Source organism: Alligator mississippiensis, chromosome 2 (genome assembly GCF_030867095.1).
Source record: "Alligator mississippiensis isolate rAllMis1 chromosome 2, rAllMis1, whole genome shotgun sequence".
Lineage (NCBI taxonomy): Eukaryota > Metazoa > Chordata > Crocodylia > Alligatoridae > Alligator > Alligator mississippiensis.
This window is the reverse complement of record NC_081825.1, coordinates 163,105,510-163,123,429: the sequence shown is the minus strand read 5'-3', so window position 1 is coordinate 163,123,429 and position 17,920 is coordinate 163,105,510. Positions and strand designations below refer to the sequence as shown.

Sequence of the window (17,920 nt, the reverse complement as noted above, 5' to 3'; positions counted from 1 at the left end):
TTTTTGCCAGGGCTGGTAATTTTTCATAATAGTTTTGCTAGGCTAAGTTAAATCAATGCTTCCCAGATGAATCTCTGTTTATCAGACTAACACCTCGGGCTATACCAGCCAGTACTGAGTACTTTCCATTGACTCATACTCACACAAATTCATGATGGAGATAAATCTGTTCTAAACCATAGTCTTTCCCAAGAGCCATGGAAGGAAAAAGCACAAGTAACTAATGTACGCAGTACAGTGGTACGCTGTAGATCCCAGCACAGGGGCTCAGCTTTAAAAGACAGGATAGGGAAGAGTAAAGAACTCATGAGCTAGAGCCTGTTAATTCTTCCTTTTCATTTGAAAATTTTGAAATGAAAACTTCATAATTTTACAACAAGGAAGCAAAATTCAACACTTGGAAACATAGGTGGAGGAAGAAAAAAAATTTGGGGGGCCTGAGTGTATTCACATGCACATGTGCCCCCCCTCCCTTCCCAGGTAGGAAAGTCTGTGGCAGAAGGGGCGGGAGGAGGGGAAAGGGCTGCAGGGGTGGGAGCCACACCTCCCAGCAAGTTGCTCGGGGCTCAGTCCTGCGCTCCACCCTGAGTGCCTGCCCCTCCCCCAGCCCTAGCCCCGCTCCCTCCCTCACCACTGCCTGCACACCCCTTTCCACCCCTGCTGCAGCCACCGGAAGCCCGTGGCCAGGCTGCCTTGTGGCCCTACCACTGACCGGCATTTGGGGTGGCTAAGCCACATTAGTCCCCCCTTCCGCCACCTATGCCTGGAAACCTGAAAGCTGACACCCTTGCTCCTTTTTGGCTTTTGTTTGGAGTCAAATTTGCATGTTCACACAGTTGCCTCAACCCAAAGAGAAACTCCTTGCCCAGAAGAGCCTTCCATCACCCCATCTGCCTGTGAAATATGAAACATCATAACCAGAAGGAAACATAATTCAACATCCTGCTTGCCATCCGACACCTTCAAAGTAAACAGACTGCTCTTTAATCTGATCCTGATTTGCACAAATTTAAATTTTCTAGCCCCTAGATCTTACAATACCTTCAACTTTCCTGTGAAATATGAATTTTCATTTCCACCTAGGAGAAATTTTACTATCTTTGCATTCTCCTATGCATAAAGAAGGGTAAGTGCCTGAAAGCTTGCAGACAAAGAAATTTTTTTGCAACTATCTAGTTGGTCTAATACAAAATATCACCTCTACCACAAGTTCTGATTGCTTTTTATTTGAAAATCTTTAATACAACAGTTCTTAAAGTACACATAACAATACCAATGCTCAGATTTTTGTGAGTTGTACTATCATGAGCAATTTGGAAATCACTTAATTAGAGGTTACTTCATAAACTCAAAGTTCAAATCAGACAGTATATAGCTTTTTCCCCACTGTGCAGGGAAAATGACTGCTGAGGAGACCATACAGTAAAGACAAAACTATTTAGGTAATACTACATTATGGCCCTGAACCAAAAGAAAAGGAGTGTTTTGTACTGATTATAATGGGAGTTGAACAGCAAAAAATGGGAAACTGCAAGATGACACCACATTGTGATGGAATAGAAGGCATCAGCATGAACAGAAAAGGAAAAAAATGGACAAATGGCAGGCTGGAGTAAAGTAAGATAGGAACAGCCATACAGCATTGTTTATAGGTCATGTAATATGGCAACTCTCTCTCAGTGAGGGACAACTCACTATGGACAGTCATGTGAGTTAGGATCTTATCTTATGAGATTACTTACTCAAACAATTTTAAAATCAGAATATTTTTAACAGGATAGGCCAAATGCTGCCCTCAGGTGTCCTACAACCAGTGAATGTGTTTGTCACACATGGAAACAAGATACACATATCCTATAACAGAATTTGGTCCTACCTGACACTTAAAAAAGGAGCAGTTATTAGGCTTGTGTGTTATATATGACAATTTTTTCTGGACTTGCAGTTATAGCATGTGCTGCTTAGTAGAGCAAAATGAAAAATTTTGACTGGAATGTGGTGACAGAGAATTCAATATTTTACATATTAACTCTGTCATTAAAATGTTTGATCTCACAACCGTTTTTTTCCTAGATAACTAGAAATCTCAGAAAAATAAGAAAAAAAAGTTTTTAGCTGGAAAAAAACCCAGCTTTTGTTTTTCTCTATGAAAAAATATATTTTCTACAGAGAAAACTTCCATTTTAAACTGGCCCTACTGCTTACACCAAATAATTTATTGCTTATATCTCCAATGCTTACTGCACAAGAAAAGGTTTTATATTTGCAGAGTGGCAACCACAATGGTTTGGCCCAGAGGCACTACTAAAACGATCAATAACCAAGCTCACAAAATTCTTCTACAGAGCTCAGGATACTTTCCAACTATTGTCTCAGGTGCTCAAGCTTGACACATCTTTGCGTATCTCCCATCTTTAATGCTTTTTCCATTATTATGTGTCTTTTTCATTCCATACCACATAGTTGGAAAAGGGGGCTAGAGAGACCTTGAGAGAGTGGAAGTCAGTCCTCCTATGACTTCAGTGGGAACAGCTGACACTGAACACTTGAAAAATCAGGATACCAATGTAAGGACTGAAGGACTGAAGAGGCTAACTTCAAGTGCCCAAATTTGAAAAACTTGGCTCCACAGTCCTGTTCAGCAGATGTACACTGAACTGTGATGTCTAGATTAGAACTTTAGTCTTTACATATATTTTCATAGACATGGATTAGGGCTGGAAAGGACCTCGTAAGATTTTTGTTTCAGAACAGTTAAACACAGAATTCTTACTTCTATTAATAAGATTACTAAAGAAGTATATGGGGAAAAATAAAGGCAAAGTATTTATTAAAAATGACTATATGATATTTGGCATCTTGGTATTTTAGGAATTTTTCCATTACTGTACGCTGATATTTTGCCCAGCAAAATGTTACTGGTTACTGTATACTGTTGCTTATAAGCTGTGTCACTAAATGCAGTTTCAAAATCTGGCCACCTATTTGACTATTTGGACAAAGTTGTAGGAGTCTAACTTAAGTACTATATTTTCTCTCAGACAATACCCAACTTTTCCCCTAAAAATCAGGTCCTAGAAATCACTGTGCATTGTATACAAGAAATACACTACATGCAGGTTCTGCTGCTTACTGTTGAAACCAAAAGTAAAATCTACAGCAATCCACAGGGAGCAGAACCATGAGCAGACATGCCTCCTCCCTAGCTGTTCCTACTCAAGTTACTTGCTACAAGATCTTTTTTCTTCATTCCACCTTGCAAAAAACAAGGTGCATATTATTTTGCAGGGCTTGTTGTACCTGAGAAAATATGGTGTTTACTTTAAAAAATTTCAGACTGGGTGCATTAACTACATCATGTGCTTTGAACCACCACCCCAAGAGTGACCACAAGCAAGTATCTGAAAAAACTCTCCCTCTTCCTTCTTGGGAAAAAGTAATAGTAGTTCTGATAATTTCTGTTCTCAAATATTCAGCAGTTTAAACATGCAAGGTTAGTGTAGTGTATGAAAGAATAAAATAATCCAGCAGATTTTAATTTAATTAACAGGGTGGATTTTCATTTAGTCACAGAAAAATAGCTAGTACCTTATTATGTCAGCCACAGGTTTACACCAATGTGCTAACACAGGGGTGGCCAGCTTGCAGCATGCATGCAACAAGTGGCACAGGCAACCTGTGTGTGGTGTCCAGCAAATCAGGGAGGGGACAGGCAGCAGAAAGCAGTGCAGCACATGAGGCAGGGAAAGGGTGTTGGAATGGCACTCAGGGAGAGTGCTGGACTAACGCGTGGCACACCTGCCAAAAAGTTTGGCCCCAGCTGTGCTAACACATTCTATATAAGAGTTCCATGTACAACATTTACAGTCACCTTGTTAAATAATTAGCAAACTTACCCTGACTTGAGGGTACGATTTTTTGTTCTTTTCACTAGAAGCCCCAGGAAGTCCACCGTGTGATGGCCCTTCACATACATATCGGAAACGAAATCCCCTCTGTGGAAATTAAGCAGAAAAACATTAAATTCCTGGGTTAAAAAAAAAATCCATGCACCAAGTATCATGTGTCCACCCCCACAACTATCCACAAATGGAGATGTGAAAGCCTGTAATTCCTGAGGCACTCCCTGGAAACATTTTATCTAGATAAGCAAAGCTACAGGTAAGTGTGGTGTATATTGAACGTTTTTATTCCCTTGTGCATGCATATCAGCAGTAAGAATCTTTTCATCCAGTGCCAGCATGAAGGGACTTGTGGGCATGGATCCTGCTATACCCAAGAAACAAGTAAAAAAGTAGAAAGACAGAATAATAGAGCAGATCCCCATAAAACATAACAGCAACTGAAGAGGTACAGAGGAATAGGGAAACAGGTGACAAGACCCAGGCAAGTATCAACTAGGGCAGAGGTGGGCAATTATTTTGGGTGGAGGGCTGCTTACCAAGTTTTGGCAAGCTGTCGCGGGCTGCACGGGTAACCCCATCCCTTTACAGGTGCCCTGTCTCCTGGTCACCATCTTGTGACTGGAAGTCCTGCCCCCTAACCCCTGACGTTTGCCACCAGAAGTCCCTCCCCTTGCCCCCCGGAAGTATCCCTTTCAGCAAAGGGTTTTGCCATCTTGGAACCAGAAAAATACCAAATTATATTCTAAAAGAAAACATCTACAACATTTATTAATTTGATTTCCAAACATATTTTTGTCCTGATTTACAAGTGTTTGTGTAGTGTACATAGAGGTGATTGCACAATAGCTTAAAACAAAGTCTTACTTTTATATGTTGTGGGGGGTGGGTATAGGTTTGTGGGGGCCCGTGGGTGTGTGGGTATGTTGGGGAGGGTGTAGGTGTGTCTGCGGGGGTGGACTGGTGTGGGGGTGTGGGTATAGGGTGAGGGAGCATGTGGGTGTGTGTGTAAATAGGTGGGGTGTGGGTGGGTATGGGGTTTTTGGGGGAATGTGCATAGGGGTCTGTGCATAGGGGTCTGTGTGTATGGCAGTGCAAAAAGGGACTGGATGCATGTGTATGGTGAGGTGTGCATGTGGGACTCGCCCTACACACACATGCACAGACACCCCCTCTGCCCCTGCCTACACACACACGCAAGCACGCATGCACGCACTGCCCCTGCCTATACAAACACCCCTCCCACTCCTGGCCCCAGGGTACCGGTGCAGCCCCTGCTCCCCAGTCCAGTGATGCAGCCTGGGACCACGTTTTGTTGGAGCAGTGCAGAGGCAGGAAGGCAGGAAAATGGCTGGGAGTGGGGCTGGACTGTTCAGTTCTGCCGGCTCCCCCTGGGTCCTACTGCCCCTAGTTCCTGTCATCTTTGCCTGGCAGCCAGGAGCAAATAAATTTTAATTTACTAACATTTTTAGAGGCCCTGCGGGCCAGATAGAATTGCCTGATGGGCTGGATTCATCCCACAGGTCATATTTTGCTGAACTAGGGGCAGTGAAAAAGAGCTCCTTCTTTCTTTCTGGGGAGATGGTGGCAGTCCCTGAGCAGAACTAAGGAACTGTAGAAATGCAGAGATCCCAGCACCCTGCCAATTCCCTGATTTTATATATTTATTCCCAGAGGAAATACATGTATAGTATATTTCCTATGGGATCACATATAGTGTGTGAATATATGTATATAGTACAAACAGAACAGTACAAATGCAGAGATCCCAGCATCCTGCCAATTCCCAGATATAGACAGATACAGAGATCTCTCTCTCTCTGGGGATCCTTACATGATTAGCAACTACTTTAAAAGGTAAAACTGTACATTTATTGAATAGTTTTTAACAGAAAATATCATAGACTTAAAGGCACTGAAGGGTTATCTAAATGTAACAGGAGAGACAGCTGGTGAGCAAAGATATATGGTTAACATAGCTAACTAAACTGTCTAAATATACTAGTGGAAAAACTATTTAAAATGCTTAAATGCCATAAAGTCTCCATTAAAAATCCTTCTATGAGCTCTTGGCCTTTATTTCATCAATTATTTTTTACAAATTGGTAAAGCTACATAAAATAATCTGTTTTACACTCACACACATATTAGAAGTAAGGAATAAGGAAAAAATGGCATTCTTTGCCTGGGACCCTTGAAGGCACACAGTAGTTAACACTAAAAACTGATAATTTATGCAATAATAAATGCTACTCCAATTCTGTGGTTAAGAAAACACATACCAGAACAAATGAAACTGTCAAATCTAATAGGTTTAATGGGATATTTTTCTGGCCAAAAAACCCAAAACAAAACAAAACAAAAATTACAAAGCAAATGGTGCTAAGTAACTGTTACAATCTCTTAAATACAAGGGATGATGAAACCTAAAAAATGAAAGCTGGACTGGGGTCTGGGAAAGAGGACCTAACCTTTTTTTTTCCTACTCTCACATCTAACTGCAAATGGGAATCACTCTAATGCTTTCAGACAGGGAGGTTTCCCTCCTTAGGCAACAGTGCTGCACCAGATCACACAGCCACAGAGACCCACTTGTTTTCAGTTAGACTCCTGCACATGCAAGAGTCTGCCAGAGTAGAGTAGAGGGCTGCAGCTGACTCAAACAAATCTTCCATGGCAAGATCAGATTACTTATGTTTGACACCAGATCTCTCTGAATTTAAGCGTTGGTCAGCCCACAGCTAGTCATGCTGCTCACACAGTTACTCTCCAAATGAGTAATCAAAGTGCCGACAGCATCTATTCTGCCAAAGTCTTTTCCGTTTAAATACCTGTCCCTCATGAAAATGACACGGTTTAACTTTCACTCAAATACCCGCAGAAAAAACAGCAGTAACCAGGACATGCTAAGAGCCAAATCCTTTACCACCTCTTATGGGCCTAAGCAGACTTAAGCACATAGATGTAATACTACTCCATCCTGTCCAAGTTCCTGAAAAGCTGTTACCACATCTACTTTTGTAACATGCCATCACCTTATCCTTAAGATTGAGTTATAAAAAGCAGCAAGTGGGAGGAGGACCAATCTACCTGTTGAGCTGTTTCTTCAGGGACTTGGGCAGGGTGGAAGAAGATCATGCCACATCCAGACATGTGCAGCCATGTGGGATGTGGTAGAGCTGTGTGAAATTTTGACAGGCATTTCATTTCAAAGCTGTTTCAACATGTTTCAAGCTCAAAACAGGAACATTTAAATGAAACAAAAGGGTTCAAAACAGCTTCAAAACAAAACAAGGGCACTTGAAATGTTTCGAAACATTTCGAGTTTCAAAGCTGGGCATGCTGCAGCTAAACAGAAACTAAGAAGAGGAGGGAGGGGGAAGGGGGGGGGAAGGACTGCTCTCTAATATTGACATCTAGCTCTGTTCAATTTCCCAGTTCTCTGATCACTTCCCCCAGCTCTTCCCAGGGGGGCGTGGGCCCCCAATCTGCACACGTGGTTTCAGCAGGCTACTGCTGAAACTGTAGTGGCAGCCCGCTGAAACCCAATGCGGACATCCAGGGGCCCACACCCCCCAGGAAGAGCTGGGGAAATGATCAGATAGCTGGGGAATCGAACAGGGGGCTGGGGGTTTGTTGTATGGGGGCCTGTGCCGGACTCTTCCCGGGGTGTGTGGACCCCCGGATCTGCACACGGGATGACAGCAGGCTGCCACTGCCAGCTGGAACCAGCGCCATCATTGGGTTCTTCCTGTTGCTTGGCGTTCTTCCTGCCAATGACCCCAGCCAGCAGCAGCAGCCTGCTGCCATCCAGCACGCAGATCCGGGTGTCTATGCCACCCAGGAAGAGTCCGGCACAGGCCTGCAGCAGATATATAGGGAGTAAAAAGAAGGCCCAGGGTGGAATAGGACCTCTACTAAATGGGCATAAGCAATTGGTGACGGACGGGGGGACAAGGCTGAACTCCTCAATGAGTTCTTTGCCTCAGTGTTCCTAAGTGAGGGGCAAGACAAGGCTCTCACTGGGATTGTAGAGGCAGCAGCAGGGCACCAGCTACCAAGTGTAGACCCTGAGATGGTGCAGAGGCACTTGGAGGAACTGGATGCATTTAAGTCAGCAGGCCCGGATGAGCTCCATCCAAGGGTACTGAAAGCACTGGCTAACGTCACTGAGCAGCCGCTGGCGGGAATATTTGAACACTCATGGCGCATGGGCCAAGTCCCGGAGGACTGGAAAAGGGCCAATGTGGTCCCCATTTTCAAGAAGGGGAGGAAGGAGGACCCAGGCAACTATAGGCCAGTCAGTCTCACCTCCATCCTTGGCAAAGTCTTTGAAAAAATTATCAAGGCTCACATTTGCGAGAGCCTGGTAGGACAAATTATGCTGAGGGGAAACCAGCACGGGTTTGTAGCAGGCAGATTGTGCCTGACTAATTTAGTCTCTTTTTATGACCAGGTTACAAAACACCTGGACGCAGGAGTAGGGGTTGACGTCGTTTACTTAGACTTCAAGAAGGCCTTCGATATGGTATCCCACCCCATACTGGTGAACAAGTTAAGAGGCTGTGACTTGGATGATTACACAGTCCGGTGGGTGGCAAATTGGCTAGAGGGTCGTACCCAGAGAGTCGTAGTGGATGGGTCGGTATCGACCTGGAAGGCTGTGGGCAGTGGGGTCCCACAGGGCTCGGTCTTTGGACCGATACTCTTCAATGTCTTCATCAGCGACTTGGACGAGGTAGTGAAGTGTACTCTGTCCAAGTTTGCGGATGACACAAAACTGTGGGGAGAGGTGGACACACCGGAGGTAAGGGAACAACTACAAGCAGACCTGGACAGGTTGGACATATGGGCGGAAAACAACAGAGTGCAATTCAACAAGGAGAAATGCAAAGTGCTGCACCTAGGGAGGAAAAATGTCCAGCATACCTACTGCCTAGGAAATGACCTGCTTGGAAGCACGGAAGCGGAAAGGGATCTTGGAGTCCTAGTGGACTCCAAGATGAACACAAATCGGCAGTGTGACGAAGTCATCAGAAAAACTAATGGCACATTATCGTGCATCAGCAGATGCATGACGAACAGATCCAAGGAGGTGATACTTCCCCTCTATCGGGCGCTGGTCAGACTGCAGTTGGAATACCATGTGCAGTTTTGGGCACCGCACTTCAAGAGGGATGTGGATAACCTGGAGAGGGTCCAGAGAAGGGCCATACGTATGGTTAAGGGCTTGCAGGCCAAGCCCTATGAGGAGAGATTAGGGCACCTGGACTTCTTCAGCCTCCGCAAGAAAAGGTTGAGAGGAAACCTTGTGGCTGCCTATAAGTTCATCACGGGGGCACAGAAGGGAATTGGTGAGGCTTTACTCACCAAGGCGCCCCTGGGGGTTACAAGAAATAACGGCCATAAGCTAGCAGAGAGCAGATTTAGATTGGACATTAGGAAGAACTTCTTCACAGTTAGAGTAGCCAAGGTCTGGAACGGGCTCCCAAGGGAGGTGGTGCTCTCCCCTACCCTGGGGGTCTTCAAGAGGAGGTTAGATAGGCATCTAGCTGGGGTCATCTAAACCCAGCATTCTTTCCTGCCTATGCAAGGGGTCGGACTCGATGATCTTTATAGGCTCAGCAGTGCTATGCTGGCTAGCACTATGGAAGAAAGAGACTTGGGGGTCATCATTGACCACAAGATGAACATGAGCCTGCAATGCAATGCTGTGGCTAGTAAAGCGACCAAAACGCTTGCTTGCATCCATAGATGCTTCTCAAGCAAATCCTGGGACGTCATTCTCCCTTTGTACTTGGCCTTGGTGAGGCCGCAGCTGGAGTACTGCGTCCAGTTTTGGGCTCCACAATTCAAAAAGGATGTGGAGAAGCTTGAGAGAGTCCAGAGAAGAGCCACGCGCATGATCAGGGGTCAGGGAGGCAGACCCTACGATGACAGGCTGAGAGCCATGAAGCTCTTTAGCCTGGGAAAGCGCAAGCTCAAGGGTGATCTGATGGCCACCTATAAGTTTATCAGGGGTGACCACCAGTATCTGGGGGAACGTTTGTTCACCAGAGCGCCCCAAGGGATGACGACTAGGTTGAACGGTCATAAACTACTACAAGACTGTTTCAGGCTGGACATAAGGAAGAATTTCTTTACTGTCTGAGCCCCCAAGATCTGGAACAACCTGCCACCGGAGGTGGTTCAAGCGCCTACATTGGACACCTTCAAGAGCAAACTGGATGCTTATCTTGCTGGGATCCTATGACCCCAGCTGACTACCTGCCCTTTGGGCAGGGGGCTGGACTCGATGATCTTCCGAGGTCCCTTCCAGCCCTAATGTCTATGAAATCTATGAAATCTATTGAGGTCCCTTCCGACCCTAACATCTATGAATCTATGAACCACATGCAACGTGGAGAACATCTGAATGTGCAGTAAGACAGCAGTGCAGAGGGTTTTTTTGACCCTTAGATATCCTATTCAGGGATCAAAAAAACCTGTGGGAAAAAAAGCAGAGTGCTGCATGCACCGCCTGAAGCCAGAGCCACACACAGCTGCTGGCCAGGCTCTACACAGCAGGCTCACCACTGCTGCAGCTCTGGGAGGCTCCCAGGACCACAGGTAAGGTTGCTGGGGCCAGCCCAGTACTGGCCCCAACATTCTGTACCCCACACGGGGTGAATTGCCACGTGCCAGAGCACACGTGGCACAGGAGTTCCCCACGGACAACTAACAGCAGCACAAGGTGCACCACTGCTAGTTGTTCCCGAGGAACCAAATGTCCACACATGTCTGGATGCGCCCTAGGTGGTAGAACAGGATCTGACCTTTAACGTGAAATTCACTTCAATGCATTAAAGCAGAGTGACTAACTGGGCTTTAGTTAAGTGAAGTGCTTCATTTTTTGTAAAATTCACTCCTGAAATTTGGGCCAGAGTACAGGGATAGCTCTAGCCACACCACAACCAGTAGATAGTATTAAAATCAATTCAACTCTTCATCACTTGTGTGAGGCCCACTGGATCTATGCAACTGACCAGGCAGCCTGTTCTTTCCCACTGCCATCACTCACTGAACCCACACGCTTATATGAATTTTCTGACTTGACCCATGTGCTAATCTTTGTAGTACTAACAAGAAGACCACAAACACAACACTTGGCCACAGGGAGAACTGCAATAAAACACAGCACCCTTCTCCTGGGTTGGGAGGTGGTTTTCATCCCCAGCATCTCCCACAAACTTTACCTTCACCAAGTAGAGCCAAAAGATGAAATCCATGTTAACAGAGTTGCACACTTGCACAAAAATTACATTTAAAGTTTGATTTAATTTACTTCTGGTCTAGAGTCCAGTGGTTTTCAACTTTTTTTCATCTGCAGATCCCTACAAAATTTCAAATGTAAGTGTGGACCCTTTTGAATTGTAAGCATGGGTATTCACATACTTTTGATTGATTATAGTAATCTTTCATGAACCCCTTAGACATAGTCCATGGACCCAGGTTGAACACCACTGATTTAGTCAAATGTTGCCAAGAGTCTGACAAAAGAATATACTTCATGGTTCAAAAATACCTCAAGTGCCTTATACCAAGACTAGAGGTCATAAGTTAAAATTTCTGTGAGGGTTTTGAAAGGAGTGTGAGGAGAAGCTATTATTTTTAAATTTCATTTTAACAAGAAATGTGAAAAACAACAAATTTCCTATTAATATTTTATCCATCCACTTATGAAAATATCCTATTGTCAGAAACATATCATATCTTTTAAGGCTCATTTCTAAGTAGATGTGAATTCTAGGTCTAGTACAATACATTTAAAATAGATCCCAGCGTTTGTTTGTTTTTTTAATTAAGATGAGAGCTTCTAAATAGAGGTCTAGAGATGAGAACAAAACAAAACAGGAAACAGATTTCGTACAAGAGTGAGAAGAAGTTCCTAATAATGAACTGCATGTGTTATTAGTTCAAATAACTTAAAATTAAATACATTATTCAGTATATTTTCATCTCATCTCATATTATGACTTCTATCAGACCAGAGTGTGCTGAAATAGTTACTCAAAAGATTTTGAAAATGCAGTGTTCCTCTTACCTGTTTAGGCTGTTCTATGATTTGTAAGTATGGTCCATCTGCTAATATAAAGAAAGAATAATCAATGCAAATTGGCTCATATGGCCAATTATTAAAATTTTAATTTTAATATTGCTTATCAGAGCACATAATAACAGAGAACCAAATGATCAAGATCTACTGTCTACTGCAAAGAGAGTGGTATACTGGGTGGAGTGTCAACACTTGAGTATTCCCCCTGTCAAGAAAGGAGCCAATTCCAAAAAGTCTAGCTGAGCCTACCAGGACACCCAAAACCATCAAAATGAGGTAGGACAGAAGAATGTGGTAGAACCTACAGGTATGGGGCAAAGCTAAAAACTATCCTATTTTTTTAACTTGCCACATTTACTCAAGTTCAAGATGAGGTTTTTTTCTCCACTCAACATTGGGAAAAAAACCCACTCATCTTAGATTTGAGTACTGCCCTCGACAGGCAGCTTCTGTGGCTCGGGCTCCTGAAGGTAGGGGGAAGTGCGGGCAGGCAAGGGGGAGACCATGAAGGGTGCAAGTGAGGGTGTATGGTACAAGTGGGGAGCAGGTGTATGGAGAAGACAACATGGTGCAAGGCAGAACTGTGGCACAAACTGCGCAGTGGCAGAGGAGCTACTGCAGATTCAGCTCTGACACTGACAGGCCCAAAGCCAGAGCCCCAGCTGCCACTACTACTGGACCAGATGTTGGGGCCAGGGCCAGAGTCATCCCACAAGCAGCTTGGGGGGGGGGGGAGGGGAAGTGGAAGGACACAGACATCAGGGGGCAAGAAGACTAGAACTTAGCATAGCAGGATGAACATTGTCTTTCCCTCATTTGTATTGGTGGCTGGAAAGGAGTAACAATTTTGGTTTAATACAGTAAATCTCCTTTCAAAACAAAAAAGGGAACCTTGATAAATACTATAGTTGGCAGACATATTAAGAGCACATCTTTATCTGCTCGAATTGGTTGATTCAGCAGTTACCTTCATGCCACCTTTAAATTACAACAGTCAGCAATGACAATTTTGAATATAAATATCCACTTATGCAAAGGGACAGGCAGTTGTAGAATAACCAATAAGAGAAAAACCAAAAAACTAATGCAACCCAACCCTCCCCGCTTATGTGTTTTTAAACGATTGCTCAGATACTCAAAGATTATATATAAAGAAACATTTTGTTTACATTCTAGAACACTGTTTTTCAAACCTCCTAAATTCATGGAACCCTTTCATATCACTTCTGTCACAGAACCCCTACCCCATCCTAAAGATTGATGTGGAGCCACGTGACCTGGCCTGGCAATGGTGGCGCATCACCTCCCAGCCTACTCTGCTAATGCCCCTAGTCTCTTTGAGGAATCCCTGATGAACTATTGAAGAACCCCAAGGTTCTGCAGAACACAGTTTGAAAACCATTATTGTAGAACATAATAGAATATTTTTGTCTCTAAACATTTTTAACAGCTACAGAGTAATCTGTTGTTTTACTTTTTCCCTGCTAGCAGGGGGACCCTCTGACCCAGACTGAATAAAGGGACTTGGGTGCCTGAAGAAGAAATCAAACATAATTTAGGCCCCCAAGTCCAAAATTGCATTGTTAAAACCCCTGTTTCACCACTGCCTGAGCTGCAGGCACCAAAATTTTCAACACTGAAGTTCTCCTAATGCCTAACATTCTGTTTTGGACAGGGATGGAAGCGCCTCAGTTTTCACAAGGCTGTGCAGTACGGGTGTGTGAAGCAGGCCGTATTTGATTCAGATTCAGCTTGATTCAGGGGACAATGACTCGATTCGTAGATTCGGGTCACTGTTCAGATTCGATTCGGCCAAATCCGAATCTGAAGATTCAATGCTGATTCAGAGAATCAGCGATTTGGCCACAGACACAGCTTTAAATGTTTTTTCTACATACCTCAAGGTACCAGGCACAGTTCATGAATGCTGCGATGGTAGGGTGGGTGGAGCGTCCCACAGAAGTGCAGCCCCATCCCACCCCCGCATGCTTGGCGGTGGACCCGGATGTGGACTGGAAGTACTTCCAGTCCACTTCTGGGTCCACCGCTCAGCTCACAGGGGACCCCCTGCCTTGGCTTGGTGATCAGTCACGGGGGGGACTCTGGGTGTCCCCTCAGACCCAGGAGGTACCAGTCACTGAGCCGGGGGGCAGAAAGGGGGCCCCCACATGCTCTGCAGTGGACCCAGGAATGGACCAGAAGTGCTTCTGGTCCACTTCCGGGTCCTCCTCCGAGTGCACTGGGGATCTCCCTCATGTTCCTGTGGGACGCTCCATCCACCCTACCATCTCAATGTTCATGAGCCACCTGGTACCTTGAGGTATGTAGAAAAAACATTTAAAAGTTATGTCTATGTCCAAATCATCAATCTCTCTGAATCGATATGAAAAGTTCTGATTCAATTTGAAGAGATTAAAGGGTCTCCTGATTCGATTTGGATTCGGAGATTTGACCACCAAATCGGGCCGAATCTCCACTGAATCAAATCAGTGACCGCAGCTTCGCACAGCCCTACTGTGCAGCTCAATGTCTGTCATGTTTTTGCCTCATCACTATCCAGACAAGGTGTTCCTCTACCTCCCCCTACCACCCCAAGCCTTGCTCTGTCAACATACCAATCTGATTATATTATACAAAATGCTACTGCTGCTGTTTTCTTTTTTAAAGATAGACAGAAGAAGTTGGGCCCTCTCTTTTATCCAACAGATTAGTGACTAAAGGATTTACTCAGAGTTTGAGAGACTCAGTTGCAGATCTCTCCTCTTTCTGAGGAAATTCAAACCCACATCTCTCTCCTCCTGATCACCAGTCCATAAATTATTCTGTGGTGTGATAAGAGATGGCACATTCTCAATCTGTCTGGTTGAAGCTGTTCCACTTTGCACAGAAAAATCAAAGAGTCTGGGTCAGAAAGAACACAAGTGCTTAAATCACTCAGAAGTCTAATGGTTTGAGTACTCACCCGGGAGAAAAAGGAGTCCCTGCTCCAAGTACTGTTTATATATTTTAACAGGAGGATTATGCATGTGATGCAATGAAAAATGCCACACAGTTCAATTAAATCTAGCTCTGATGTCTCTATCTTGGATACAAGAAGCAGTGTAGCTAGGCTAATGCAGTGCCCCATTCACATATTAAATATACTCAGCTCTGTGCCATGTAAGTTTAATCAAGGACATTAAAATCACCACTTGAAGCAAAATTCAGGATTTCACTCACCCTGGTGCATAGCCTTAATTGTAGGCTAGTCTGGTAGGCTAGTCAGTTATGCTTGCTCTTAATCCTATTACGTGGTCTGATAAAGTGTTCATTACTCCACACAGAGTGGAACAGAAGAAGGAGCAAGTCCCTTTTTGGATCAGGGACTATGTTCGTACACCAGTATATAAATATATAGAAACTAGCGAAATGCCCATCAAGAATGACTGCGGGGAAGGCGGGGAGAGGCAGGTGGGGAAGGAGCACCCCCCCCATCTCACCCCCCCCCCACTGCCACTTCCCAGGAGCAGGGATTGGGGGGGGGAAGATTCCCTGCCGTCCCTTCCATCCCCTTCTGTCAGCACCCCATGCTGTCACCAGCGCCACTGGCCTTGCCCCCCTTTCTCCATCCCCCCCATTATGGCAGCACGCCACACTCTGATTGGTTGTTTCACTAACCAATCAGAGTGCTCCAAGAGCATTATGAACAGACAGACAGACTAAGCCCTTTATTATATAAGAATTGAACACAACTTGATATGCCTCAGAGTAATACTGAGAATGAAACTAAAAAGAAACTATTAGACATGCAGAAAGGTTAAGATGATGATGTCAGCATTCAGTCTCTTCCGTGTGACTAAATGGGCTTGAAGTTTCACCTCCTTACACAAAATCCAACTCTTGTCTACACTTTTTGTGACTAAACCTTTTAATTGGATGCAAAATAAATCTCTGATATACTAACGCATAGAGATGATCACTTATGACGTGTTTCAATTAAACTGTGCATATTTTTCTTCAGACACATAAAAGACTATTGTACTAGATGGACCAAAATAAAAACAACTGCACAAACAAGTAATTCTGATGTAATATAATTACATTCATTTAAAAACAATGTTAGCTGATTGACAAGCATTAATGCCCTAGATGCGTTCATTTGAATACCTAAAAGGATTCCTTGTGGGTTCTTACAAAACTCTTATCATCATAGTGTCTGTGTTCTTTCCAGAGATAAATGAAACCATACCTAACATCTGTCATGTGCAGGTCATTGTTTCTCTCATTAACTCCCCTGGGAGATTGTGCAAAGATGTGAAACATTTTAAGAAAGATGTTTGTTGTTTTGACCTGTTTATGTATACACGCAAATACTGGTCTAAGTTTATACTACTGAAGGTATAACAGTAGGCACATGCCTTGCTCTTGCAACTGATGGTGGAAAGGTTTGTGATTGAAGGAAATACAGACTTTCTGGAGCCTAACATCAGCCTCCAAGAAAGCTCTTTTTGCTGTACATTCTTTCAAAAACAAATTGCTTTTAAATGTTAATCAACCACCCTCCCCCAAATATAAACATCTCAGCCTTTTTTTGCCATACCGCACTTCCAAAATATACATCAGCAGATATTACCCAGAACACTAGGCTAGGCAAATTCATTCCCCATTCAGAAAGCCTCAGAAACCTTTTTTTGCACCCCTTAAGATCTACTTCAGCCCTACTTTGAGAGATTAAACAGCGCACAGTCATTGTGTTGCCCCCCCACAGGAACAAATTTAACTCTTAAATGACCTCCTTGCGATTTGCCAAGCATTCCTGCTATACACAAGGGACAAGCTCTGTTATAAGTCAACAATCAGCTAAACTGGATAGAGTTTGATCTGATGCATCTTGATTTTGAGCCTGATTAGCTCTATAGCTTCTCTTTCCGCTTTATCGCCTCACATCCCACTGCCTCCCCTCCTGCCTGAGTCACAGTCCCACTTCCCCACACCTTCTTCAACTGCTGTGTTTCTTCACTTTCCTTCCTCCTCTCACTCTTGAGTCAGACTCTCATGTTTCTTGTCACCTCCTACTTCTACATTACTTCTTCCTTTCTCAGGGTCCAATCCTGCACATACTTCTCAGTGTGGATCAGGCCCTATAGCCCACCATGGCAATGCCAAGAATGGAGTTTGTGAGGTTTCTCCTCAGCCAGTCCCCTGGCAAAGCTGCCTGAGTTGCAGAGATGATGGATTTTCTGAATTAACAGCCTGGCTAATTTGTTTAATCCTTTGTTACAGCGCTGGTTCGGTTCCTGTCCCCTCTGAGGAGGGTTATCAGGTAGCAGTATTAAACTCAACTCCCACAGGCTTCTAAGTTATGTGGATCTGGACTTTCGCTGAACACAGCCCCTGTTCTGGGTTATTTAGGTGCACTATCTAGGTGCAGGTCCTTTGAAATTCCTCCTAAAAATGGCACCCTGCTTTTCAGACGCTCAGCCCTGAAAACCAGCATCCCAGCATCCTCTGCCCCCACCCCCTCACCCAAGCCACAGCAAAGTTTATGTTCTGCCCTTGCTGTCACACAGTTTTATTACAGTTTAGCGCTCTGGGGACCACTTGACAGCTAAAATGAGGAACATGTACAAACTTTATTTTTCAAAACCCCCAAAGTTAGTGATCTAAGCAAGACAACAGACCCTATAATGCAAGTTACCCCATTAAAGTCTGCACTGCTCCTGAGTGGTTTTGTGGAGGGCTTGGAGAAGGAAGTAAGGAGCAGTCAAAACTGCACCCCTTGCACTCAAAAGCAATTCACCCAAAAAAAGGGAGGAGGAGGCAGAACCACAGCTATACCCCTTCACTACAAACTGGACTGGATAGGCTAGTCCCATGGGGAGGTGTATCTTGCTCCTCTTAAATGCATGCTGTACATCATGCACCTTTCAGAATGCTTCCTGGT

At 44.3% G+C, this 17,920-nt stretch overlaps 1 protein-coding gene across 4 annotated transcripts in view; it reads right to left on the bottom strand.

Moving 5' to 3' along the window:
* The window catches only part of NFKB1 (nuclear factor kappa B subunit 1), an 89,898-nt gene that overhangs the window by 46,555 nt on the left and 25,423 nt on the right, over nt 1–17,920 (bottom strand). For 3 of the 4 annotated variants that reach the window (XM_006272722.4, XM_014600070.3, XM_019488052.2), the window contains exons 4-5: nt 11,986–12,026; nt 3,897–3,995 (exon numbers count right to left, since the gene is read on the bottom strand). In XM_006272722.4, coding sequence (XP_006272784.2) covers nt 3,897–3,995; nt 11,986–12,026 — 140 coding nt within the window. The remainder of the gene's footprint in view (nt 1–3,896; nt 3,996–11,985; nt 12,027–17,920) is intronic. The other variant, XM_006272721.4, reaches the window with a different exon arrangement.